The following is a 27,707-nucleotide window of genomic DNA, read 5'->3' on the forward strand; positions in this document are numbered from 1 at the left end:
CATCTGCCTGTGTGAAAACCCATAGAGCTCTCCTCCCACACTGCAGTGAGCTCCCCTAAACACGTGCCACCTCTCTATCCCTAGCTTCACAATTAGGTTCTCCATAAGTGTTTAGGGAATGGATGAATTAGTGAATGAGTTAATGAGTAATATAGAAATCCACAAGTAACCCAAAATCCAGGTTTTTGACAAGAGTGGTAGGCCAGCAACTGGTCCTCTCCCAGCCATTTGCTAGGCATGTTTTTTTTTTTTTTTTTTTTTTGCGGTACACGGGCCTCTCACTGTTGTGGCATCTCCCATTGCGGAGCACAGGCTCCGGATGTGCAGGCCCAGCAGCCATGGCCCACGGGCCCAGCCGCTCCGCGGCATGTGGGATCCTCCCGGACCAGGGCACGAACCCGCGTCCCCTGCATCGGCAGGCGGACTCTCAACCACTCTGCCACCAGGGAAGCCCTGCTAGGCATGTTTTTGTTTTAAGGTAAAAAGAAACATTTGAGGTTTTATTTCCAGTATTTTTCTTCCCACATTCCCCTGGAAGACCATTTGCTTAAAGGGAGAGACTGAAGAAGAGAACTAAACACTTTGCAATCAATTCTTTTTTTTAAAAACCTTTATTGGAGTATAATTGCTTTACAATGTTTTGTTGGTTGCTGCTGTATAACAAAGTGAATCAGCTATATGTATACATGTATCCCCATATCTCCTCCCTCTTGCGTCTCCCTCCCACCCTCCCTAACGCACCCCTTTAGGTGGACACAAAGCACTGAGCTGATGTCCCTGTGCTATTTCCCACTAAACAGCCACTAAACAGTTAGTGGCTGTTTCCCACTATCTAATTTATATTTGGTAGTGTATATATGTCCATGCCACTCTCTCACTTCATCTCAGCTTACCCTTCCCCCTGCCCATGTCCTCAAGTCCATTTTCTATGTCTGCATCTTTACTCCTGTCCTGCCCCTAAGTCCTTCAGAACCTTTTTTTTAGATTCTATATATATGTGTTAGCATATGGTATTTGTTTTTCTCTTTCTGACTTACTTCACTCTGTATGACAGTCTCTAGGTCCATCTACCTCACTACAAATAACTCAATTTCGTTTCTTTTTATGGCTGAGTAATATTCCATTGTATGTGTGTTCCACATCTTCTTTATCAATTCAGCTGTCAGTGGACACTTAAGTAATTTCCATGTCCTGGCTATTGTAGATAGAGCTGCAATGAACATTGTGGTACATGACTCTTTTTGATTGTTATTTTCTCAGGGTATATGCCCAGTGGTGGGATTGCTGGCTCGTATGGTAGTTCTATTTTTAGTTTTTTAAGGAACCTCCATACTGTTCTCGATAGTGGCTGTATCACTTTACATTCCCACCAACAGTGCAAGAGGGTTCCCTTTTCTACACACTCTCTCCAACATTTGTTGTTTGTAGATTTTCTGATGATGCCCATTCTGACTGGTGTGAGGTGTGATACCTCATTGTAGTTTTGATTTGCATTTCGCTAATAATTAGTGATGCTGAGCAGCTTTTCGTGTGCTTCTTGGCCATCTGTATGTCTTCTTTGGAGAAATGTCTATTTAGGTCTTCTACCCATTTTTGGATTGGGTTGTTTTTTTAATATTGAGCTGCATGAGCTGTTTATATATTTTGGAGATTAATCCTTTGTCCGTTGATTCATTTGCAAATATTTTCCCCCATTCTGAGGGTTGTCTTTTCATCTTGTTTATGGTTTCCTTTGCTGTTCAAAAGCTTTGAAGTTTCATTAGGTCCCATTTGTTTATTTTTGTTTTTATTTCCATTACTCTAGGAGGTGGACCAAAAAAGATCTTGCTGTGATTTATGTCAAAGGGTGTTCTTCCCTTGTTTTCCGCTAAGAGTTTTATAGTGTCTGGTCTTACATTTAGGTCTCTAATCCATTTTGAGTTTAATTTTGTGTATGGTGTTAGGGAGTGTTCTAATTTCATTCTTTTACATGTAGCTGTCCACTTTTCCCAGCACCACTCATTGAAGAGACTGTCTTTTTTCCATTGTCTATCCTTGCCTCCTTTGTCATAGATTAGTTGACCATACGTGTGTCGATTTATCTCTGGACTTTTATCTTGTTCCATTGTCTGGAGGGTTTTAATCATATATGGGTGTTGAATTTTGTTGAAAGCTTTTTCTGCATCTATTGAGATGATCATATGGTTTTTCTCCTTCAGTTTGTTAATATAGTGTATCACATTGATTGATTTGCGTATATTGAAGAATCCTTGCATGCCTGGGATAAATCCCACTTGATCATGGTGTATGATCCTTTTAATGTGCTGTTGGATTCTGTTTGCTAGTATTTTGCTGAGGATTTTTGCATCCAAATTCATCAGAGATATTGGCCTGTATTTTTTTTGTGTGTGTGACGTCTTTGTCTGGTTATGGTATCAGGGTGATGGTGGCCTCGTAAAATGAGTTTTGCGAGTGTTCCTTCCTCTGCTATATTTTGGAAGAGTTTGAGAAGGATAGGTGTTAGCTCTTATGTAAATGTTTCATAGAGTTCGCCTGTGAAGCTATCTGGTCCTGGGCTTTTGTTTGTTGGCAGATTTTTTTTTTTTTTCATGTACAAGTTTTTATTCATTTAAAAACAAAACAAAATAAAACCTGCGGGGATATTAGTGGCATAAAAGCACAGTTAGTGGATCCAGGGATAATGTATTGTCCCTTAGAAACTCCTTTTTTTTGGCCTAGCTCTGTGGCTTGAAGGATCTTAGTTCCCCAAGCAGGGTGTTGGCAGATTTTTAATCACAGTTTCAGTTTCAGTGCTTGTGATTGGTCTGTTTATATTTTCTATTTCTTCCTGGTTCAGTCTCGGAAGGTTGTGCTTTTCTAAGAATTTGTCCACTTCTTCCAGGTTGTCCATTTTATTAGCATATAGTTGTTTGTAGTAATCTCTCATGATCCTTTGTATTTCTGCAGTGTCTGTTGTTACTTCTCCTTTTTCATTTCTTTTTTTTTTTTTTTTGCGGTACGCGGGCCTCTCACTGTTGTGGCCTCTCCCGTTGCGGAGCACAGGCTCCGTACACACAGGCTCAGCGGCCGTGGCTCATGGGGCCAGCCACTCCGCGGCACGTGGGATCTTCCCGGACTGGGGCACGAACCTGCATGCCCTGCATCGGCAGGTGGACTCTCAACCACTGCGCCACCAGGGAAACCCTCCTTTTTCATTTCTAATTCTATTGATTTGAGTCTTCTCCCTTTTTTTCTTGATGAGTCTGACTAATGGTTTATCAATTTTGTTTATCTTCTCAAAGAACCAGCTTTTAGTTTTATTGATTTTAGCTATAGTTTTCTTCATTTCTTCTTCATTTATTTGTGATCTGATCTTTATGATTTCTTTCCTTCTGCTAACTTTAGGGATTTTTTGTTCTTATTTCTCTAATTGCTTTAGGTGTAAGGTTGGGTTGTTTATTTGAGATGTTTCTTGTTTCTTGAGGTAGGCTTGTATCACTATAAACTTCCCTCTTAGAGTGGCGTTTTCTGCATCCCATAGGTTTTGGGTCGTCATGTTTTCATTGTCATTTGTTTCTAGGTATTTTTTGATTTCCTCTTTGATTTCTTCAGTGATCCCTTGGTTATTTAGTAGCGTATTGTTTAGCTTCCATGTGTTTGTATTTTTTGCAGATTTTTTCCTGTAATTGATATCTAGTTTCATAGCGTTGTGTGGGCAAAGATACTTGATATGATTTCAATTTTCTTAAATTTACCAAGGCTTGATTTGTGACCCAAGATATGATCTATCCTGGAGAATGTTCCATGAGCACTTGAGAAGAAAGTGTATTTTGTTGTTTTTGGATGGAATGTCCTATAAATATCACTTAAGTCCATCTTGTTTAATGCATCATTTAAAGCTTGTGTTTCCTTATTTATTTTCATTTTGAATGATCTGTCCATGGGTGAAAGTGGGGTGTTAAAGTCCCCTACTATGATTGTGTTCCTGTCGATTTCCTCCTTTATGGCTGTTAGTATTTGCCTTATGTATTGAGGTGCTCCTATGTTGGGTGCATAAATATTTACAATTGTTATATCTCCTTCTTGGATCGATCCCTTGATCATTATGGAGTGTCCTTTGTCTCTTGTAATAGTCTTTATTTTAAAGCCTGTTTTGTCTGATATGAGAATTGCTGCTCCAGCTATCTTTTGATTTCCATATGCATGGAATATCTTTTTCCATCCCCTCACTTTCAGTCCCTAGGTCTGAAGTGGGTCTCTTGTAGGCAGCATATATACGGATCTTGTTTTTGTATCCATTCAGCCAGTCTATGTCTTTTGGTTGGAGCATTTAATCCATTTACATTTAAGGTAGTTATCGATATGTGTGTTCCTATTCCCATGTTCTTAATTGTTCTGGGTTTGTTATTGTAGGCCTTTTCCTTCTCTTGTGTTTCCTGCCAAGAGAAATTCCTTCAGCATTTGTTGTAAAACTGGTTTGGTGGTGCTGAATTCTCTTAGCTTTTGCTTGTCTGTAAAGATTTTAATTTCTCTGTCGAAACTGAATGAGATCCTTGCTGGGTAGAGTAATCTTGGTTGTGGGTTTTTCCCTTTCATCACTTTAAATATGTCCTGCCACTCCCTTCTGGCTTGCAGAGTTTCTGCTGAAAGATCAGGTGTTAACCTTATGCGGATTCCGTTATATGTTATTTGTTGCTTTTCCCTTACTGCTTTTAATATTTTTTCTTTGTATTTAATTTTTGATAGTTTGATTAACATGTCTTGGCGTGTTTCTCCTTGGATTTATCCTGTATGGGACTCTCTGCACTTGATTGACTATTTCCTTTCCCATATTAGGAAATTTTTCAACTATAATCTCCTTAAATATTTTTTCAGTCCCTTTTTTTTTCTCTTCTTCTTCTGGGACCCCTATAATGTGAATGTTTGTGCGTTTAATGTTTTCCCAGAAGTGTCTGAGACTCTCCTCAATTCTTTTCATTTTTTTTCCTTTATTTTTCTCTGCTGTAGTTATTTCCACTGTTTTATCTTCCAGGTCACTTATCCATTCTTCTGCCTCAGTTGTTCTGCTTTGATTCCTTCTAGAGAATTTTAAATTTCATTTACTGTGTTGTTCATCATTATTTGTTTGCTCTTTAGTTCTTCTAGGTCCTTGTGAAATGTTTCTTGTATTTTCTACGTTCTATTTCCAAGATTTGGGATCATCTTTACTATCATTACTCTGAATTCTTTTTCACGTAGACTGACTATATACTCTTCATTTGTTTGCCCTGGTGGGTTTTTACCTTGCTCCTTCATCTGCTGTGTATTTCTCTCTGTTCTCATTTTGCTTAACTTACTGTGTTTGGGGTCTCCTTTTCGCAGGCTGCAGGTTCATAGTTGCCCTTGTTTTTGGTGTCTGCCCCCAGTGTGTATGGTTGGTTTAGTAGTTTGTGTAGGCTTCCTGGTGGAGGGGACTGGTGCCTGTGTTCTGGTGGATGAGGCTGGATCTTGTCTTTCTGGTGGGCATGACTGCATCTGGTGGTGTGTTTTGGCATGTCTGTGAACTTATTACGCTTTTTGGCAGCCTCTCTGCTAATGGGTATCGTTGTGTTCCTGTCTTGCTACTTGTTCTGCATAGAGTGTCCAGCACTGTAGCTTGCTGGTCGTTGAGTGGAGCTGGGTCTTAGCATTGAGATGGAGACCTCTGGGAGAGCTTTCACCATCTGATATTACGTGGGGCCAGGAGGTCTCTGGTGGACCAATGTCCTGAGCTCGGCTCTCCCACCTCAGAGGGTGAGGCTTGACACCCACCTGGAGCACCAAGACCCTGTCAGCCACACGGCCCAGTATGTGGGGATTTTCTTGCCTTTTGGGATGTCTGAGGTCTTCTGCCAGCGTTCAGTAGGTATTCTGTATGAGTTGTTCCACATGTAAATGTAATTTTGATGTATTTGTGAGGAGGACGGTGATCTCCACGTCTTACTCCTCTGCCATCTTGAAGGTCTCTCTTGCAATCAGTTCTTGATAGTAGAAGGTTCTCTTTAATACTAATCATTTATTCTATCAGTAGGAGAAATCTTGATGATGTTTACACATTTCATTTCATTATTTTCCCTTTATCTAGTTCTTAGAAAATAATTAGAAGTAGACAATTACTATTTCAGATTCTTGAAGTTTGGAAAAAAGTATGTTCTAATTCCTCAGTAGAATATATAGAGAGATTTTAAGGTAGATGATTCTATAGTTAGAAAACAGATTATTAATACTTGTTGACCGTTTGTAACCCTCTGGAATTAAGTAATAGCCCTAACATTTTTGTTTTGATTAATCTCTCTGTTTATTAACCACAGAGGTCATAGTTTGATGATTTCTATTTGATTTTCATGTTTTTGATACTTTTATAAATATTTTTATTTTAATATCTAATTATTCATTGATTTTTCACTTTTTTTTAGTTTATTGATTTCTGCTCTTTATTACTTTCTTCCTTATTTGCTCATCTTTTTCTAATTTCTTAAAGTGGGAGATTTTATTTTAGACCTCTCTTCTTTTAAAGGGTTTACACATTAAATCCTTTAAATTCTTCTTTAAATACTGCTTCATTTGCAGTGTTTTAGTTGGCTCAGGCTGCCATAACAAAATACTATAGACTAAGAGGCTTAAACAGCACACATTCATTTCTCACAGTTCTGGAGACTTGGGAAGTGTACCGTCAAGGTGCCAACAGATTCATTTCCTGGTGAGGACCTTCTTTCTGGTTTGCAGATGACAGCCTCTCATTAGTGTGTCCTCACCTCACATGGCTGAAAGAGGGAGGGGAGCAGGCAGCAAATTATGGTTATTGAACTGATCTCTCTCTCTCTTCTGATAAGGACACTAATCCCATCATTGGGGCCCCACTCCTCATGGCCTCATCTAAACCTAATTACCTTCCAAAGGCCTACCTCCAAATAACATCACATTGGAGGTTAGGTCTTAACATATGAATTTTGAGGGGACACAAATATCAGTCCATAACAATTTGCATCCCAAAACGTTTGATTGGTGTTTTCACTTTTAACGAATTAAAAATATTTTCTAATTTCTCCTTCTGATTTCTTTTTGGGGCCGTGGATTATTTAGAAGCATATGGTATAATCTCCAAATATTTTGTTTCTCTCTTATGTTAGTTGATTTCTACTTTAATTCCATGTGGTCCAAGAATATGCTTTGTAGGATTTTAACACTTTAAAATTTATAGTGTTTTCTTTTTCTGGTCCAGAAAACAGTGTGTCTCAATAAGTGTTCCATGTACACTTGGAAAGAATGTGTATTCTGCTCTTTGGGGAAGGAGTGTCTTATAAATGTCAATTAGGTCAAGTTGGTTGATAGTATTGATCATGTCACCTATATCTTTACTGATTATGTGTCTACTTATTTTATCAGTTACTAAGAGAGGAGTGTTGAAATCCGCAACTGTAATTATAGATATGTCTGTTTTTCTTTTCAGTTCTTTTTTTTCTTCCTTTTTGCATTTAAGGCTCTTTTTGGGGGGTATGTACACATTTATAATTATGTTTTCTTGCTGAATCAACCTCTTCACCATTATAAATGCATCTCTCTTTCTGACAATATTTCTTGTTCTTTAGAACATCTACTTTGTCTAATAGTAATATAACTACTCCAGGTTTCTTTCGATTTGTATTTGCCTACTGTATCTTTTTTCATTCTTTTACTTTTAAATTAAGCCATAGTGGATTTTTTATGGAGGAATAGAGTTGAATTTTTTTTTTAATCTCATGTAACAATCTTTGCTTTTTAACTGGAGCATTTAGGCCTGTACTATTCAATACATATGCCTATTTAAATTTAAACTAGTTAAAATTAAATTTAAAATTCAGTTCCTTGGGGCTTCCCTGGTGGCGCAGTGGTTGAGAGTCCGCCTGCCGATGCGGGGGACGCAGGTTCGTGCCCCGGTCCGGGAGGATCCCGCATGCCGCGGAGCGGCTGGTCCCGTGAGCCTTGGCTGCTGGGCCTGCGCGTCTGGAGCCTGTGCTCCGCAGTGGGAGAGGCCGCGACAGTGAGAGGCCCGCGTACCAAAAAAGAAAAAAAAAAAAAAAATTCAGTTCCTTAATCATAGCAGCCATATTTCTTGATCTCAACAGCTGCATGTGCCAAGTGGCTTCCACGTTAGACAGTTCGGGTCTAGAACACGGGCAGGTTTCCTTCGTCTTGCCTTCATAGCAACCAAACACTGCTGTGTGTCTGTGAGGGGTCTTGGGTGTGAGCAAGTGACCTGTCCTTCGCTTTTCTCTGTGACATCTGACCTTTGTCTGGAAGGGCAGGGGCCAGGAGGTAGGAGAGTTCCCTGCCCTCTGTCAGCAGTTGATTATTTTTGCCTTATGTCAAAGTAGTATCCGGCTAATGGCCCTGGGCCAAAGCCCATCATCTGTGCCGGCACCTACAGATTGTGGGAAGGGTCTTAGGAGCAAATGCACTTATGGATAGCCTTTCAGAACTCAACATACTGATAACTAGCAGGTCTTCAGTATTTTTCCATTAAAAATCAGGTGAAAAGGAACGTTTAAGAGAATATTTTGAGTTTATGGAGATAGCAGTTTTACAGATAAGTAAATGTTTTCCAAGGTAAAGGTAAATGCTAAATACCTGGAAATTTTTTTTTAGATCTCAGTATTGGATCGCTAATAAATATTGGTTTATGTCCATTCCCAAAACATATTTCTCTGCTTAAAGGAGGAAACTACCTGCCTTGATTAAAATGTTTTCAGTGCATCCCTGTGCTTATACTTAATGATATCTTACTAAATAACTGAGTTACATCTTCTTTACTTCAAATGAAGACAGTTTGTTTTGTCATGTTCCCTTAAGGCAGTCGTTTTCTCCTCTGTGATATATAATAAGAAATATATGTATATATATATGTTTGGTCTTTGTCTCCAGTCCCTGACACAGGGCTTCTAAAACCCTTGTAAATTCCTAAGTGATGAGAGTACTGATAACATCTTTTGTTCCAATGAGGTGACTCGGGTGGGCTCCTGGATGGCTCTTGGATGGGGTCTGATCACCACAAAGACCAGGCCATGATTAGAAGCTTGGAATTTTCAGCCCTGCTCCCCACTTCTCTAGAGAGGGGCTAAAAATGGAGTTTATAATTGATCACACCTATGTGAGGAAGCCTCCATAAAAATCCCCATATCATGGAGCTGGGAAAGCTTCCAGGTTGGTGAACACATCCATGTACTGGGAGGGTAATGCACTCCAACTCCATGGGGACAGAAGCTGCTGTGCTTGGGACCCTCCCAGCCTCACCCTGTGTATCTGTATCCTTTATCATATCCTATAATAAATTGATAAATGTAAACAAGTATTTCCTAGGGTTCTGTGAGTTGCCCTACCAAATTAGTTGAGCCCAAGGAGGTCAGAGACCTACTACTTGTGATTGGCGTCTGAAGTGGGAGTAAGGTGGGAGCAGGCTTGTAGGGCTGAGACTTTGACCTCCATACTGTCAGAATTGAGTTACATTGTAGGACACTGGGCTGTTGTCATGGAGAATTGCTTGGTGTGGAGAAAATCCCCCACACATTTGGTGACCAGAAGTATCAGAACTGAAGTGTTCTGTGTGAATAGTAAAGGAAAAATACAGATGAAAACTGAGTGGTTTTTTCCATATACGTCCTCCATCAGCCTGTTGCTGTAATGTGGAAATAAGGGGGGTTAGGTCTTTTAGTTTATTAGGAAAAGCTGGAAATCCCTAATTTCTTGAATGTGTGTAGGTTGTTATAAATTCCTGTTTGTTTCTTCCACATTCTTTCTTCTTCAAATTAAAATAGAAATGAAGATACTTTTTAAAAATTTATTTTATTGAAATATAGTTGATTTACAGTGCTGTGTTAATTTCTGCTGTGCAGCAGAGTGATTCAGTTATACATCTATATACGTTCTTTTTCATGTTCTTTTCCATTACAGTTTGTCACAGGATATTGAATATAGCTCCCTGTGCTCTACAGTAGGACCTTGCTGCTTATCCATCCTCTATGTACTAGTTTGCCTCTGCTGACCCCATACTCCCAACCACTCCCTCCCCCAACACCCCTCCCCACTTGGCAACCACAAGTCTGTTCTCTGTGTCTGTGGGTCTGTTTCTGTTTCGTAGGTAGGTTCATTTGTGTCATATTTTAGATTCCACATATAAGTGATAGTATATGGTTGAAAATAGTTTTTTTAAAAATTATTTTTCTCTGACAGTTACTACTTGGTCAGTGTTCATTTTTGTGGTTTTATTTGAAAGAGTGGCATCACCAGGATCATTAACAAATGTAATGAACAAGGAAATGTAAGACATTTTAAAACAAGGAAATGTAAGTTTTTTAAACAGGTAAAAAAAAAAAGTTACTTAAATACTTAGAATGTGAATTAGAGCATAATCATCTTGAAGGCAGGATTGTGTTTTTGTATCTGTTCCTACAAGCATGGCATAATGCCAGGCACCTTGAAGGCACCCAGTAAATATTCGCTTCAAATGGATTTCTCTGGTGAGTGAAATTGGAACTCCTGCTTTTTTGAAGAAGTTAATGTTATGCTGAGAATAAGTAAAATATTTATACTATCGTTTTTAGTTGTGAAGGCATCTTCTTTAATAAAGTGTACATTTTAAAAAGGGGAGAAAGTTTTACTTTTGTAATCGAGCTGCCAAGTTAAAGTTGCATTACATTGACCTCAACTTTGATTTTGGGGGCCAAAACTGAAATTTAAATCAATTAACTCTGGGGCATAGTCCTTGGAGAAAAGGCAAAAGATCATTTGACTTCTGCAGTATACATTTTACCAGCATTGTTAACGGTGCTTTATTTTTTGTTTTCTACCTAGCAACCCCAGGAGCGTGTGTGGTTCCTTTGCTTCCTCACTAGCTCTAAGTCCAACCTGATAAAACCCACAGGTTTTCAGGGTGCTACCATTCCAGATTTATGATATACATTTTCTTCTTGGCCCTCCTTGCCTTTGGTAATCTCTTCCTTTTTCCTGTCATCTCTGTCATTTCATCTCATCGGGTATTTTCAAACTTTCCCAGCTCTTCTCTGGCCCATTTTATAACCCCCTGCTCCCTAGTCAGTCAACTCCCCTCCTTAACATGGAAAAGTAAGGACACTAGGTTGGACTTCTGTCAGACTTTTCACCCTTATATGTATAAATGTGTCTCTGTGTTCAGACCTCCTTGGTCTCTCAGCCTCCTTCCTTGAAGTCTCCAAGGAAGAGGTCTTTCTCTTCTCGTTCCTCACTAATCCTTCCACCTGTGCACTTGATCACATTCTTCCTGCTTCCTCTGAGACGTAATTCTATCAGTTACTCCCTTTCCTGTGTTTTTATCCTTTTCATCCCTACTGGCTCCTAGAAAATATGCTCAAGCTTCTGCTTCTTATTTATGTGATTTAACAAAAGCCTTCTCCAACTCTTCCTTCTTTCATTGTCAGTTTTCTACCCAGAGTACCCGATATTTGCTGTGTCCACTTCACAGATTCACTGCAACTGCCCATATCAAAGTCACTGAATGCAACTTAAATTGTTCTCAGACATACTCCTCCATCACTCAGCTGCAAGCCCCACCTGTTCTCACCTGGACCACTGCAGGTGTTTCTTAACTCTTCTCCCTGCCCTCAGTCTTCCCTTTTCCAGTTTATATTTCCCACTGCTGCAGGGCAATCTTTCAAAATACAGGTATGATCATATTACTCCTCTCTCCTTAAAACCCTTCAGAGGCTCAACATTGCCCATAGGTACAGATAAAAACTCCATAACACATATGAAGCCACTAATGATTTGACCTCCTGCTCTCCAGTCTTATGTTCTACTGATCCCTTCGTAGTACCACCTGTAGTTCCAAAAGCGATGTGCTGTTTCACACTTCTGAGCCTTTTATATTCTGAGCCCTCTAGGGGAGTAAAAAAAATTTTTTTTGTATTCCTAGTGACCTCCTCCTTAACCTTCTAAGAGAACGGTCAAGCATCCCCAGGCTTTACCTGATTTCTCTTTCCTCCACTTCCAACCGGTCACCATTATGCTATCATAGTAGAATTAACCTTTATTTTGTGGGTTTACTATATAGTTTGTGGATACTGCCATTATTTATTGTAGAACGCAGTGCGAATATTTGTCTTTATGTTTGTCTCCCTTTCTAGACAGATCTCCTGGAGAGAAAGGAGCCATTTTACTAATCTGTTGCTCACTTGCAACACTTAGCATTAGTGCCTTGCACATGGCAAGGATGCCACAAATATTTGTAGAAAGAGTGAATAGGGGCTTCCCTGGTGGCGCAGTGGTTGAGAGTCCGCCTGCCGATGCAGGGGACACGGGTTTGTGCCCCGGTCCGGGAAGATCCCACGTGCCGTGGAGTGGCTGGGCCCGTGAGCCATGGCTGCTGAGCCTGCGTGTCCAGAGCCTGTGCTCCACAACAGGAGAGACCACAACAGTGAGAGGCCCGTGTACTGCAAAAAAAAAAAAAAAAAAAAAAAAAACAGTGAATAAACAGTTGGACTACTTTCAGCAAATATTAATTGGGGCTTCTTCTATAGGCTTAGTGTTACACTTTTAAAGTTAGATAATAAGTTTCAGATTGTATGTCTTTGATATCACTGTACTTAATGCTGGCTGCTGTGTCACACAGTTTCAAAGAGATCTAGAGAGCAGGGAGGAGGATGTTTGTAGCTAGTGACTTAATACAGTAGTCTATGTGAATACTTACTAGATCTTGCCCTCACATTGTCATGGTGCACAGTACAAGCTCATCCATGCATTTCTTTCCTAACCAAATTGTACAAAGCTAGAGGAAAGATTTCATGAAATTTATCATTATTCTTCCTCTGGCTTCCAGTCTTCCTCTCCTCCATCTCCATGTAGATCTGATGATTTACTCCTCTGTTCATGACCCTTCAATTCTTTTGTTTCCATTTTTCTATATGTTAGTCACTTTCATAGCCTCCTGCTTTACCGAACTTAAGATCTTGTTCTTCGTTAGACTTCTTTCGAAAGTTTCCTGTCACCAGTAGAACTGTTCTACATTCCTTTTGTACCTGCAGCTGATAACACACACTATTCTCTGTTTCAAGCATATGGTTCCAGAGGATAAACATAACAACACGCTGGTGATGTTTATGTCAAGTGAGCCAGTCTTCTCCAAGCATCTGCTGCACAGGCGCAGAAACAGATAAGTGGTTTCAGCTATTGGCTGCCAGGGGGTTGCCACAACAAACCCAGCAAACAACCCCAAAAGTCCCCAAGAAGCATAAACTCACACTGCTGGAAAATCAAAATTAGTAAAGGACTGTGCCTTTTTGATTCTTGACCTTAGCTTTGTCCCCTGCATCCCTATGTAGAGATTGGACTGCTTTCTGCAACAACTGGGCTGTGTATAGGAGGGTACATCTGAGATTCGCTCAGCTTTTGAAGGAAAGTATTTGAAATTTCTCTGCTCACTCAAAAGTTGCTTTGTCGTGGCGTTGGATTGTTCTCCCCTTGGAGGCTTAGTCTTTCGACTGACACTGGTAAGGTTGGCTCCAAGGAAACCCAGCATCCTCTCTGCCCTGGCGCCACTGGGCCGCCACCCTCTGCTCGCACCACTCCCTCCCCCTCCGCCTCCCTCCTGCACCGCCTCTCTAGCCCTCTCTTGAACTGGCTGCCAGAGTTCACAGACAGCTGGGCAGAGAGTGGCTAAATCTGCCCAGCTGCCCGGGAAGCTTGGCAGCCAGGCTGAGGGAAGGAAGCATCGGCTCTCTTTGAAGGTTGGCTGCCAGTGAATCTCAGGCAGCTGGACTTCAAAGGGGGGACCGCTGGGCTTTCCCTCCTGTCTAGGCAGGTCATTCCACGGCCCTGTGCTTCCGGTGTTGGCATAGTGGCTTTCAAGTTCCTCCTCAATTAAAGAGCTGAATTGAAAGCTGCACTTGTGTTCACATTTGTGTTTTTTTACGTGTTATAGACAGTCTAAGATCCTAACTCCTGTTACCCCAAGCTTAAGAGTAAAGATGGAGGAGAAAAGGTAACATCATACAAAGGGCAGCTAAGGAGATCCACAGCAGTTAGTAGGATTTCCTCATTGCTAGTTGTATCTTGTGTTATTTACCAAGTTTTAAATTACTTCAGGGACTCTTGGTGTGATCTTCTTGAGTAAAGGCTAATCAGCGTATGCTTATAGACTGAGTTGAGCTAGTGACCTGGAACCGGGTTTGGTCATGGACAGTGGTTTTATCTGTTTCCAGAAACTGGTGCAGTGCTCACCCACTAGCCCGTACTTCACTCCCTTGCTGCACTTTCCCACCTTTCGCCTTCAAATTGCCCTGGTGGTCGGGGAGAGGACTGGTTTAGTAAAGGAAAGAACAAGGGTGCTGCACAGATGCCAGGTCCACCTTAGTTGCAAATGAGGGCCAGAGTGGAGGGAGCCTGAAGTCAGAAGAGCCATGAGTGAGTATGAGTATAATGGTGGTTAAAAGTGCAGACCCTGGAGCCAGGCTGCTTGGGTTCAAATCCTGGCTCTGCCAGTTACTGACCGCATGATCTACCTTTCTGCCCCACCGTGCCCTCCCTGGAAAATGGGGATATAATAGTGCTTACCTCATAAGGCTGTTGGAGGATTCAGGGGGTTAATACATACCGTGCACTTAAGGACAGTATCTAGCCCAGAGTAAATGCCCGCTAAATGTTAGCTAGCATTATCATGTCCCAGATCCCATTGATCAGGACTAGAGGAGGTGAAAAAAATGACTGATTTGTGATTTTCTCTGCCCCTGCATGGATAAAAGGCTCCCTTAGATGGAATTTGTAATAGAATTTTTCTTTTCCAGAAATCTGTAGTAGTGTAAAAAAAAGTATTATGTAGTCTGAAGGAGAAAAAAGTTACTTTATGTTATCCTTCTCTCTCCTTACACTGCCCTTCCTAGGAGTATAAGGAGATGCAATTCATTTAGAGCCATTACTATAATAATCTACACACATGCAAAAGAAGCCTGGTTTAAAACATGGCTGTAAATGTAAATATAAATGAATAAATAAATAAGAGGTGTTTTAGTAAAGAGTACAGTTTCTGGAGTTAGAATCAGGGTTTGAGTTTTTGCTCTGACAGTTTATTAGTCATATCTCTTTGGGTAAGTTACCTCACTAAGCCTCAGTTTTCTTGGTTGTAAAATGAGATAATAATGACATACACGACACTAGGCTTGTTTTAAGAATGAAATTAGAAAATGTTCTCTTTTACTGCGCTAAGTATCAGCATGTTCAATAAATGTACCTGTTGTTACTATTACTATTGCCACCACCGTTAGCATTACAAGTTAAAAGTATTATGAATCACAAGGAAGCCTTCAGTTTATGCAAATGATTTTACAAATAGAGTGCCTTTCCCTAAGATTTTTGTCCTGTCTAGATCAGAGGTCAGCAAACTACGGGCCAAATCCAGCCTGCCACCTCTTTTTGTAAATAAAGTTTTGTTGGAACACAGCCTAATCCATTTGTTTATTGTCTATGGCTGCTTTCATACTATAACAGCAGAAGTGAAGAGTTGCAACAGAGACTTTATAGTCCTCAAAGCCTAAAATATTTACTCTCTGGACTTTTCCAGAAAAAATTTACTGATCTTTGCTCTAGATATATATTTCTCCAATTAAGGTCCAGCGAATGTTAATTCTATTAGTGTTAGTAAGTACTTTCTGAAAAGAAGAAGGAAAAAAAAAACTAGTTCCACAGTCAAATAAGCTTTGGAAATGTTAGAGAAGTTGATTTATTCTAGGACTACTACTTAAAAGACTCTGGCTTTTAATATACTAATGTGCATTGTGAATCTTCAAGACAAGGCCATGGTATACAAATAAACTCTAGCTTCCCAGGCTTGCTTGGCTGTAGAACGACCTGCACCCCTCCACCCCACCCCTGGATCTGATGATGTTACACAAAGCATCCTCTGGGAAATCCTGCTTTGGGGCTGTCTCTTTAGAAGCACTTTCTTCTTAAATCATTCCTCTTGGTGATTTCGGTGATATCCTCATTTAGAGACCTACAAAATATCATATGAGATTCTGTATTGCCTCATTTTTTTCCCCCAGTAAAATTATACTTTGCCTAAAATCACAGTAGTAAAATATACCAGATATTTAAATGCTCTAATAAGATAATAATATTAATCCCCGTCTTTAAATGATTCTGTACGATGTCTCAAAGGTTAGAAATGGAGTCTCAAAGTCCAAAGTTTCATTTCGTGCCTTCTTGAAATTCTGAAAGCTTGGGTTTTCTGTAGGGCTTTAACGTTTTTTTGCATCCAGATTTCTGAAGCATAAATCTCGAGTGCCTAACTGGGATACCGGCTGATCTCAGCTCGGGTTTATAAGAAGGGAGATTAATGTGAAGGTAACTTGTGCCTTAGCCATAAGGGGTTTGTTTTATAGACTAAAGTAAACACCTTGAATTTCAAGTTGCAAGCACACGGGGAGCCAGAAGATTCCAGAGCAGTGGCATCATATTCTGCCTGTGACTCACACATCTCAGTGTCTGAGCTTTCTCCTGCAGCTGCAGCTTCCAGCTGGTCATCACACAGAGCCCTAGGTAGTCACACACTGCAGTCACCTGGTTTGAGATGACCAAACAAGCATGTAATTGCAACATTGTCGAGTTATGAATGAAGGCTGGGCTATATCTTTGCCAAATACAGTTGAAAAATAAATGCTAAGTCATAGGAGTTTTCTGAAATCATAGTGGTTGCAACAGTGAACCTGGACCAAGAGTGGAGAATCCTGCTGAAGAGTTCATCTCTGGTCATAAATGCTCATTCCCGCCTCCCCCCTCCCTCCCTCCCTCCCTGTCCCCGAGCCCCCCACCCCACCCCACCCCACCTTTCCCGTGAGCTTCCCCATTATGGCAGAGGCCAGTTCTTAGTCATTTGATGCCCTTTAAACCTGGCTTATACTTGATGCAGTAAATGTTTTATGAAAGAATAAGAGGTCTTAAGTGTTTCTTCTCCTTTCCCAACTTGTGAATCATTTCAAGAAAATTCCACATCATCTCTTCATTTATGTATCTGTGTTGTGGGTATAATGAGTCCTCAGTAAATGTGGTTGACATTGTAAATGTGGATCCTAAAAATTTTATTATCACACTTTTATTTTATGGGGGATGACGAATGGACTTTTCAGAAACCTTTGTCAGATGTCATTGTCTTTTGTCTTTAAATTATTTTTAAAAAATGAAGGGAGGGAGGGAGAGAGAAGAAAGGAATGAGGGAAGGAGAAAACATCTTGGCTGGAACATAATTATCTTTTTTAAAAAAGTTAGAAACTTGGAAACTGTCAACTTGCTATGAAATATGTTGTTTCTTGAAACATGCTCAAAAGTTCAGAGTTTCATTTGCTATATTTATTATGTTCATCTTTTAAGCACCATGATTATGTGATACATAACATATTATACTGTACTCTAAGACTCATTGGGGTTCTTAGAGTTCAGATGATGTGCCTGGGAAAGAAATAATCTGAAGCTGACCTACTTGAAAGAAAGGATCAGAAATGTGGGGAAAGAGCTCTCATTTCGTAACATAAAGAAAAGCAGTTTAAACACACAACCCTCCCTTCTGTGTCCTTCAAGAATGAGCTGTTTCCAAGCATTCACTTCTCTAATACTGTCTTCTGGAATCATTGTCTGAGTGTCAAAGAGTATATAAAAGAAATGGCTGCAACTAGTTGAAAACAGACTACAGCTACCTAGAGACAGTGGTTATCTGAAGCAAACCCAGCGAGGATTAAGAAACATTGCTAGAGAGAACTTTTGGTCTCACAGGCAGATGCAAAAAGGCAAGAGAGGAGCGTAATTATATAAAGTACAAGACCTGATAAAGTTGAATTAATTTTAATTATAGGGTTGCAGGACAGGTTTATGGTGGATATTATTTGGTAGAATGCTAAGGTAGGGGAGCGAGAATTAACCTTCTTAAAACGTTATCAATGCTTCTGTGGTATCGTCTGACTTACAATAATGACAAACTCTTATATAATGTTTACTATCTGCCAAGCACTGTTCACATCCTTCATGTGTTGCATTAGTTAACTTTTGCTGCATAACAAACTACCTTAGAACTTAGTAGCTTAAAATAACAAACGTTAATTATTTCTCAAGATTCTCTGGGTCAGTGGGGCAGTATTTCTGGTCTGAACTGGCTTGGCTGATTTCTTCTGGGTTCTCTATTGCATCTGCAGTTAACTAACAGCTCAGTCAAGGCCGGATGGTCTAGAATGGCCTCACCCACATGTCAGGCTGTTGGCCAGATGTCAGCTGGTGCTATGGGGATGACTGGACACATGTTTCTGGTCATCCGGAGAGCATCTTGTGCTTTTTCACAAGGTGGCTAGGTTCCAAAAGCAGCAAGAGAGCAAGTCCCAACGTATATGCCTTTCCAGGTCTCTGCTTGTGTCTTATTTGCTCATGTCCTCTGTTAGAGTTCTCTGAGAAGCAGATGCTAAGATGTGTAGAAGATTTATTGCTAAAACTCCTGAAAGGGAAAAGTGTGTGGGGAGCCAGAGGAGGCTAGAGAGTATCAGATAGTGATGCAGGTCTGACTCCTATGAAGGAAAGAGGGAAGGAATCAAGGAGGGTTGGCTAGGAAGAATCTCAGACTTCAGCACAGTTCTAAGAAAGCTTTGGCCAGGCCAGTGGGAACTCCTTGAGCCTAAGTCAACCCAAGGCTTTATTAATCTGCTCTAGCTATGCTGCTGTCTCAGTTAGCATAGCAGCTATAATCAGGACTACTACTTGATTAAGTCTGTAGTCAACAATCCCTTTGTGGAAGGACTAGGAGAAGAATTCTTGCCCCACTGAGTAGCACTGTCCTTCCTCTTAGGAACCTGGCTACCTCTGTAGTCAATCAGTTCCTGATCTGAAAATAGAGTCAGGTATGGGAACAGAGCCAGGGATCATGACTTTTTATTGGGGTCACCACCCTCAGCTTCCTGCTCCTCCATTTATCTTTTTGGTTGTAGATACTAAGCAGTACCTTTGCTGTCTGCCCATCTCTTCTGCCCCTAGGAATGCCATGTTCTGTTAACCATCTCCACATTTTTCTGCACATCAAGCCCCCTTGGCTGCCTCTCTGATCTTGTCAGTCATTATGTTGCAGCCTCTTGGCTTCTAGCAATAAAGCACTGCAACTTAGCTTTTATTACTTTGGGCCTCATTATCCCCATGGATATTAATGGCCCAGCTCAGTGAGGTTAGCCCTGGGCTGCAGAGGAGACCTTGGTGAATGGTACTTCTTGGTGATGCTGAACTGAACTCCTTGGTGATGCTGGCTCCCTCTCACCTGTATATTCCTGGTGGCCTTGGTGAATGGTACTTCTTCTGGGCTCTCCCATGAAAAAGAATATTCTGTATTTTCTGACTTGACACAATATATCCATCCCAGGATGCCCACTTCCCCCAGCCTTTTTATTCTCTTCTCTGTTGTCTGCCAGGACAATTGGGGTGTTTTTATTTTACTCAACATTGGCCATCACTTTTCCAGGCCTCTATAGCATCCTTGCAGCAGGTTTGCCCCATCCCCTGGGGACCTTGTACAAAAATGTGCCCCAAATCAATGAATCCTGCTGATGAAAGCCCCCTTGATTAAGGATCCTCAAAATCCAAACTCCAGGTACTTAATGGCTCCTGCCAGCAGCTGCGTCTCTTTTGGTGTGTAATCTCTTTCCAGCCACTTCTCCTGCTGAGTAATACTGGGATTCGGCACTAGGTATTGACGCAGAAGCCAGAAGAGGAGGTAGGGGCATGTCCTAAGAGAAGTTACTGCTGCCTTGTGGGGGAGGAGCAGTTGTAGCATCTTCCAACCCAAAGGAATTGCTAGCTCTTACTAGGCAAGGGTGGGCCACCACCGTAGGCTGTGAGGGTTCAGGGGCATCTGCAGATCTAGCATCTTATAGACATCCATCCAGATATCCTGTTCTTGTGTTTCAGAGTCTCAGGTTTTCCCAGCTAGAGCCCTGCCTTAGAATAATAGACACGCCTTGGCTGAGCATTTAGGTATCTCTGGAGCTCTGTAAGTCAAACTACCAGATCGCTTTTGTTTGTTGCTCAGCTGTGTCTGGTCTTCCACTGCAGGAGATGAGGGCTTCTTTGAAAGCTACTAAAGGGGCCCTCTGGCTCTTCCATTTAGTCTTTAACTGTTAATGGTGCTCAGTTTCTCATTGCTCCTCTGCAGGGATAATGACTTAGCACTAACCAGCCAACACTATTGTCTTTGTAGGTATCTTCCTCCCATATATTTTTTTTTCTTTTTTTTTTTTTTTTTGCGGTACGCGGGCCTATCACTGTTGTGGCCTCTCCCGTTGCGGAGCACAGGCTCCGGACGCGCAGGCCCAGCAGCCATGGCTCACGGGCCCAGCCGCTCCGCGGCATGTGGGATCCTCCCGGACCGGGGCACGAACCTGTGTCCCCTGCATCGGCAGGCGGACTCTCAACCACTGCGCCACCAGGGAAGCCCTTCCTCCCATATATTTTTAAATGCCTAAAGTGTTTTTCCCGCAAGGACAGTCCCCTGTACTAGGAAGTTTTCCCAGCTCACCTCCAGTGAAATCTGTAGCAATTGGACCGCAACCAAGTGCTCAAGTGTATCTGTGCTCCACAGTCCACTCAGGACAGTGTCTTCTTTACCCATGAAGGAGGCAGTCCTAGATTTTGATCTTAACACCTGTGCTGTTGGATCACACCAGGTGCCACTTGTGATAGTCTGGTTCCTCTGAGAAACAGACACCAAGATAGGGTTAAACATATAAGAGAATTCTTGGGGAAAGGCCTGTCAAGGGAATGGGGGTGAGGGAGCCTGAGAAGGCTGGAGAAGAGAGCATGATGTAGGCCATACCCCTAAGAAAGAGAAAGGAAAGAAAGGAGTGTTACATGTCCGTCAGCTGATAAACGGATAATAAAATGTGGTACATCCATACAATGGAGCATTACTTGACAATAAAAAGAAATGAAGTATTGAAACATACTACAACATAGATGAACCTCAGAAACATTATGCCAAGTGAAAGGAGCCAATTACAAAAGATAGCATATTGTATGATTTCATTTATTTGAAATCTTCACATAGGCAAATATAGAGAGACAGAAACTAGGCTAGTAGTTGCTTAGGGCTGACAGATTAGGGAAAAGAGGGAGTGATTGCTAATGTGTATGGGGTTTCTTTTGGGGGTGATCCTAATGTTCTAAAATTGACTGAGGTAATGATTGCTCAGTTCTCTGAAAATACTGAAAAACATAGAACTGCATACGTAAAGTGGACAGATTCCGTGGTGTGTGAATTATATCTCAATAAAACCGTCATATTAAAAGAAAAGAAAAAGAGGATTGTACAGAAAGAGTCTCAGACTGTAGCACAATGCCCAGAATGTTTCAGCCAGGCTAATTAGGAGTCCTTTCTCCCCCGTGCTCAGTCGTTGGTGAAGAGGAGCCCGTGGAAAGCCTGGCTTGTCACACAGGTAGTGAGCGTGCTAGTCATTATGCTTTACACAGTGGGAAGTCTGAGAGGCACATTTTCTTGGCTACATGTCCTATAATCCCAAACAAGTCACCTGTCCATACCCAGACCCAAGGTGTAAAGAAATACATGCCACATATTGATGAAAAGCAAAGCAAAGTTGTATTGCAAAGGAGTGTGACACACTTGCATTACCTCATTAAATTCTCCTAGCAGTTTATGGAGTGGGTACTATTATTAATCTCGTTTAATAGATTAGCCCAAGATGATAAGTGGTGAAGCCTGGATTTGAACTCACCAGTCTGATTCCACCCTTTGTGCTTTTTATCATTATACCATATTTTCATACAGTATATTAATTTGATTATCACAGAATCTTTTACAGAGGTTTTATTGTCTAATTTCCTTTTATTAAAATGAAGCCTTCATGGGCATAGGAAATTGCAAAGTACCTTTCTATGACAGTTCCTATATTTTTGTGTACATTACTCTCATAATCCTTACTACAGATCTCCAAAATCAGAGGAACAGGAGGAAATTATATTCAGTCTGGACCTATATCTATTCTGTTTTTTAATCTTGGCATTTAAAAAAATCCTGGAATATTTTTAATCCTGGTATGGTAAGTAAACCTAACATGTGATTGAAAATATAGAATTGATTGGAATTGCTTGATTATAACGAAGCTTGAAAATAGATTCTTAATGCAAAAGAAAATTTATATCTATTTAGGGGGACCTAAGAGTAGATTTGAGAGGACAGTTAAATGTTAGTACACCTAGTTTGTTAGCCTAGCATTTGCTTCATCTTGCTCTCGGAGTTTGTGTTTCGGAAGCATAGTTGCATTTCAGCAACGTTCTGAGAGGAGGTGCCCACTATAGACTGAATAAATAAATGTGTGGCATTGACACAAGGCAGGGCGATAGTAGGTCAAATGCAGCTCAGTTTCATTGGGAGTTGGGGAAAAAGAGTAAGAGTGGGAAGATGTGTAGGGCATGTTACTTGAAAGATTAATAAACTGTGAAACAGAAAGATTAAGCATCTTGGCCAGGGTCAAACTAAATGTAATAAGCTAAAATTTTAGGTCAAGTTGGCTTGGCTCTAAAACCAGTATTCTTTCCACTAAATTTTCTCCTATTTTCAGCCCAGAAATTTATTTAAATTCTCGCTTTTTTAAAATAGTTTATTCCACTGTTTTATTGATTACAAAACATGTTTTGATCCTTTTGAGGGCTGTCTTTCCTCTTGCATTGATAGATACACACTAGAGCAATGGAAAGATATTGGGATCTAGCTAGCTGCTGGATGTAAACTCACTGACCTCTGTTACCACCATAGAATATTTAGATTATTTAGAATTACAGAAAGTGGTATATTTAAGACTTTGGGCTAGGCGTCATATTTTTCTTTGAGAATTTGACATACTTCCTTAGAGAGGAAAAACTAGAATTAGCATAGCCACAGAAGGCAGGACCAGGACTCATAAGTAGATGTTAGAAGGAGGGAGGCTTGGACCCAGTTTAAGAAAGGTGTTGCCAATTAGAGCCACCCAGACAAACGTACTGTTGTTGCTTGTGGTGTAATGAGTTCTGTACAGCTGGAGGCTCTATGACCATCTGCTGAGAAGGGACAGTTTGTACTGTATGAGCTCAGAGAGGGCCTTTAAAACTCTAGGTTTTTGTGCTTGCATTCCCCATCACTCTGAATATTTGACACTTGATGTTCTCCAAATCTAACATAAGGCACTCCTAAGAATAGGAAGCCTATATAAAGGAGTTAATAATCTCAACTTCCCTAAAGAATCATGTTCTTTGCCTAGGATGATTATAAAAGGAATTAAAGGAGAAGTTGCAGTTTTAGGTTTCCCATATTATGCCAGAAGTGTTTTTCAGTCAGGTTGACTTTGTTTTCAAAATGTGAGGGTATTTTTCATCACAGACTGTCCAAATATTGATGTTTTATGCAAATTTAAGATCTCCTCTGGCTATCCGTTTTATTTCATTGGAATAAACTTTTGTTACTGGTTAAAGTGAAGTTAATAATTGAAGAGCACACTTGACATAAAATCTCAGTCGAAGTGGAACTACCTGCTTGCTCTTGGGCTCGTGCGGCAGTGTACGTGATATGATTGCTTTGGATTCTGCAGCTTTTAAGGCTCTTTATCCCACCTGACTGGTACATGATATGTACATATCTATATATATGTGTGTGTATTTATATTTTAGAATATTGGTATTCATGATCTATTTTGCTCTATTAATAATAAAAAGTACATTTGATCAGTTAGTCGATCAGTTAGTCATCTAGTTCAAATCCATTTACTTTACAGAAGATAAAATTGTGATCTGGAGAGGCTAAGTAATTTGTCCTGAGTCATACTGCTAGTTTTTGACTGAACTAAGTCCAGATTTCATATCTCCTAGTCCTGGACCAGTGCTCTTTTTGCTATACCACATTACCTTACTGGTAATTCATGAAGTGATGGGTCTTCCTTCTGTTAAGATGTATATATGTATTTATTAGCATTAAAAATAAATAAAACATTTAAAACAAATAAATTAATTTCACTGAGAGGCCAAATGTAAGTATAGGACTTTCTGGTAAACTTTTACCACTGTAGTATCTTTCAAAAGCTTTATTTAGAGTTTAGGAGTTGATAAGTTGTTGAAATATAACTAAGTGGCATATTTTCCTTATTGAGATTAGTAGCGGAGTTCTGCTTTTCTGAGGAAAAAAAAAAATATGTTCAATCTATTCTCCATGTGTCCAAGAATGATCTTTTAAAGATAAGCAAACCTAGTCACACTACTACTCCTCTGTGTAAAATCCTTTAGCAACTCCTTTTACCTTCAGGATAAAATTTAAGCCCTTAACATGGCCTACAAGCCGTGATCTGGGTCCTGCTTATGTCACCTCTCACCTGTCCTTTTCCTCTTAGACGTGATTAACTTCTTTTAGTTCTTGGAATCAACCAGCTCCTTTCCCTTCAGGCCTTCCAATATGCGTGTGTTGGTTTTCTATCGCTTAGTAACAGATTAGTACCGCAAATTTAGTGGCTTACAAAACCACCAGTTTATCATTTCACAATTTCTGTAGGTAAGAAGCCTGACATAGTATGGTTGGATTCTCTTCTTAGGGTTTTAGGGTTTCACCAGGCTACAGTCAAAGTACACTTGACCCTTGAACACGTGGGGAGGTGTGGGGTTAGGGGCACCAACACACACTCCTCTCGCCACCCTGCGAGCAGTTGAAAATCCACATATAACTTTACAGTCTGCCCTCCATATCCATGGTTCCACATTTGTGGATTCAACCAACCACAGATCATGTAGTACTGTACTATGTATTTATTGAAAAAAAATCTGTGCATAAGTGGACCTATGCAGTTAAAACCCATGTTCAGATCCCTGTTTCTTTGATACATCTTTTAAGTCTATAGTGGCATGTCAAACGCTTCTCATTCTTAAAATCTCTCTTCCTCTTCTGGCACGTCTTTATGGCTTCCTTCTCTGTCCTCAGCCAGGAGAAAGCTCTGCTTTTCTTTTTTTTGGCTGCGTTGGGTCTTCATTGCTGTGCGTGGGCTTTCTGTAGTTGCAGCGAGCAGGGGCTACTCTTCGTTGCGGTGCACCGGCTTCTCCTTGAGGTGGTTTCTCTTGTTGCGGAGCACAGGCTCTAGGCACCTGGGCTTGGTAGTTGCAGCACAGGGGCTCTAGAGCACGCAGGCTTCAGTAGTTGGTGAGCGTGGGCTCAGCATCTGTGGCATGCAGCCTCAGTAGCTGTGGCTCGCGGGCTCTAGAGCACAGGCTCAGTAGTTGTGGCACCTGGGCTTAGCTGCTCCACGGCATGTGGGATCTTCTCGGACCAGGGCTCGAACCCATGTCCCTGCATTGGCAGGCGGGTTCTTAACCACTGAGCCACCAGGGAAGTCCCGAAAACTCTGCTTTTAAGGACTCATGTGACTCTTCAGTCCCACCTGGGTAATCCAGGACATAATCTCCCTATGGGCTAACTAATAACCTTCATTATACCTGCAAAGTCCCTTTTGCTAAGTAGAGTAACGTATTCATGGGCATAACACCAGCGATCGCAGAGGTCATGGGGTTCAAAATTCTGCTACCACAATGCAGTGAGTACCCTCTGACTGGAATAGCCTTTCTAGACCCTGCATCCTGCTCCTTCGTCTGCTAACTTTTACTTTATCCACTGCGTCTCTGATTTCTTTTTGCCCCTCTTTTTTTCCCTCTCTTCTCATGCTCTGATTAAGAACCTCTCTTTAGTGCTCTCAAATTACTCTTATACTTCCGCACTGTACCACTTGTCACTTTGTTTGCTTATCTGTGTCCTTTCAGGGGGACCGTCTATCACCTCTGAGAAGAGAAGCCATGTTTATCTCGGCACATCTGTGTTTCCCTGCTAACCCATGTATCTGCCATACAGTTGATTCCCAATATAAAAAAAAAAAGATGAATCAATGAATTATTTATATCCATGAAAAGAGGAAGCATGATTACTGTCTTTAATATAAATTTCTAAGACTGTCACATGGAGGAAGAGAGAAGACAATTTTATTATTTATTTATTACCATTTAACCTTCTGAAAAATTATTTAAATTTAAATTGTGACAGTGGGACACAAGAATCATTAGAACTAACCTAGGAATGTAGTGAAAAGAAATCTGAGTGTAACAGTTCCGCAGAAGGCCAAGGAAGCTCTGGTCCTTATTAAAACAGAAGGTCCGAGTTAAGTGATGTATTTGAGAAGACAATTTTAACTCAGTATATACAGTTTTTTTTTTTTTGAAGGCTTGCTTTTGTGAGGTAGTGTGTCCTCATTACTGGAAACTTTTTGGTGAAAGCTCAGTGATGGAGTGTTGGGGATATTATGGGGAGGCTAATGTACGTGAGCTCTGTTTTGTGATTCATTCTTTGTTATGGTTGCTGCAAATTGATGGAGATGGGTCATTTGTATTCCTATACCTGTGGCTGCCAGGAGAGACCTACATGCTGTCATCACTAGTAATGTCCCTGGCCATTCACTGTGTAATTATCCAGCCTGGTGGATCTGGGATAATTGACTCCCTAGTACTTTGGCCTGTTCTGGTTACTGAATCATAACTGGGTGGCAAGATGAGTGTAATAGAGTTACTTTTATAAGTCATTAACTGTTTAGAAGTGACATTGCAAGTAAAAAGACTAATAACATACATCCGTAGAGAGGGGGTATAGGGTAGTGTTTAAGGGTAGGCTTTTTGGTTCAAACTCCTAGCTCGACCACTTACTAGCTCTGTGATTTTGGACAAGGTACTTAAGTCTCTGTGCTTAGTTTCCTAACCTGTAAAATGAAGATAATCTTCTAGAGTGAACGTGAGCACCATAGGCAAGTTAGTAAAAGAATATAGTGCCTAGGGTATGGTAAGCATTGTGTAACGGCTAGCTGTCGTCATCATCATCAACAACAACATTATCCTACAGGCACACTAAAGATAGTTCAAGACTTACAACCATGTGCACAGTGTCTGGCATATACTAGGAATACAGTGATATTTTTGAGTTAATAATATGTTCATTTGTCATTTTTATTTATATTTATTCTTTCAGATAACTGTAGGAAATGGTCCCCAAAACTTTATAAGTATAATGAGAAGAACTAAATGTGGTGCTAATCTTGTGTTGCTCAGAGCTGGCTAAGGCAGTCTGAAAAATATCTCCTACTAGAACTTAACCTTGTCTCTTCTTTTCACTTATTAAAGCAAATGGATGTTTTAAAAAGCCCTTTGAAATTTTTTCCAAAATAAAAAAACTATCATCAGGTGAAATTAATATTTTTCATGTAGCTATATATCATATTTTGGATGATAAAGTAAAATATTCTTGCCACAAAAATGTTCTCATCTGAATTCAGATGAGATGTTAACACTTTGCTTATCTTTGCAAACAGGTTCATCCTAAATTCCACTATAAACAAGCTCATGACCCGGGCACAGATACTTCTTGCGTGACTTTTTCCTATGATGGTAATGTCCTTGCCTCTCGTGGAGGTAGGTTAGAAGCTTTTTAAAATGTTTCTATATATAAAATGATCGTATGTAACTCTAACAAATGTCACACTAATATCCTAGTGCTTAGTAAAGCTAGCTGTGCTTTTGTTAATGTACCTTTGCCAGTCTAGTTATTTTCATTAAAATGCATTTCCAACTTGGCAACATTATTTTATTAAAATTATCAAGTAAAATTTAGAAAATATGTACTTTTTTGCCTA

At 40.5% G+C, this 27,707-nt stretch overlaps 1 protein-coding gene across 2 annotated transcripts in view; it reads left to right on the top strand.

Moving 5' to 3' along the window:
* WDR70 (WD repeat domain 70) overlaps nt 1-27,707 on the top strand; it is a 312,051-nt gene that overhangs the window by 233,091 nt on the left and 51,253 nt on the right. For both annotated transcript variants that reach the window (XM_082650638.1, XM_082650639.1), the window contains one exon: nt 27,387-27,486. In XM_082650638.1, the coding sequence (XP_082506764.1) occupies nt 27,387-27,486 (100 nt within the window). The remainder of the gene's footprint in view (nt 1-27,386; nt 27,487-27,707) is intronic.

This window comes from Grampus griseus (genome assembly GCF_964374135.1).
Source record: "Grampus griseus genome assembly, chromosome: 3".
Taxonomy (NCBI): Eukaryota; Metazoa; Chordata; class Mammalia; order Artiodactyla; family Delphinidae; genus Grampus; species Grampus griseus.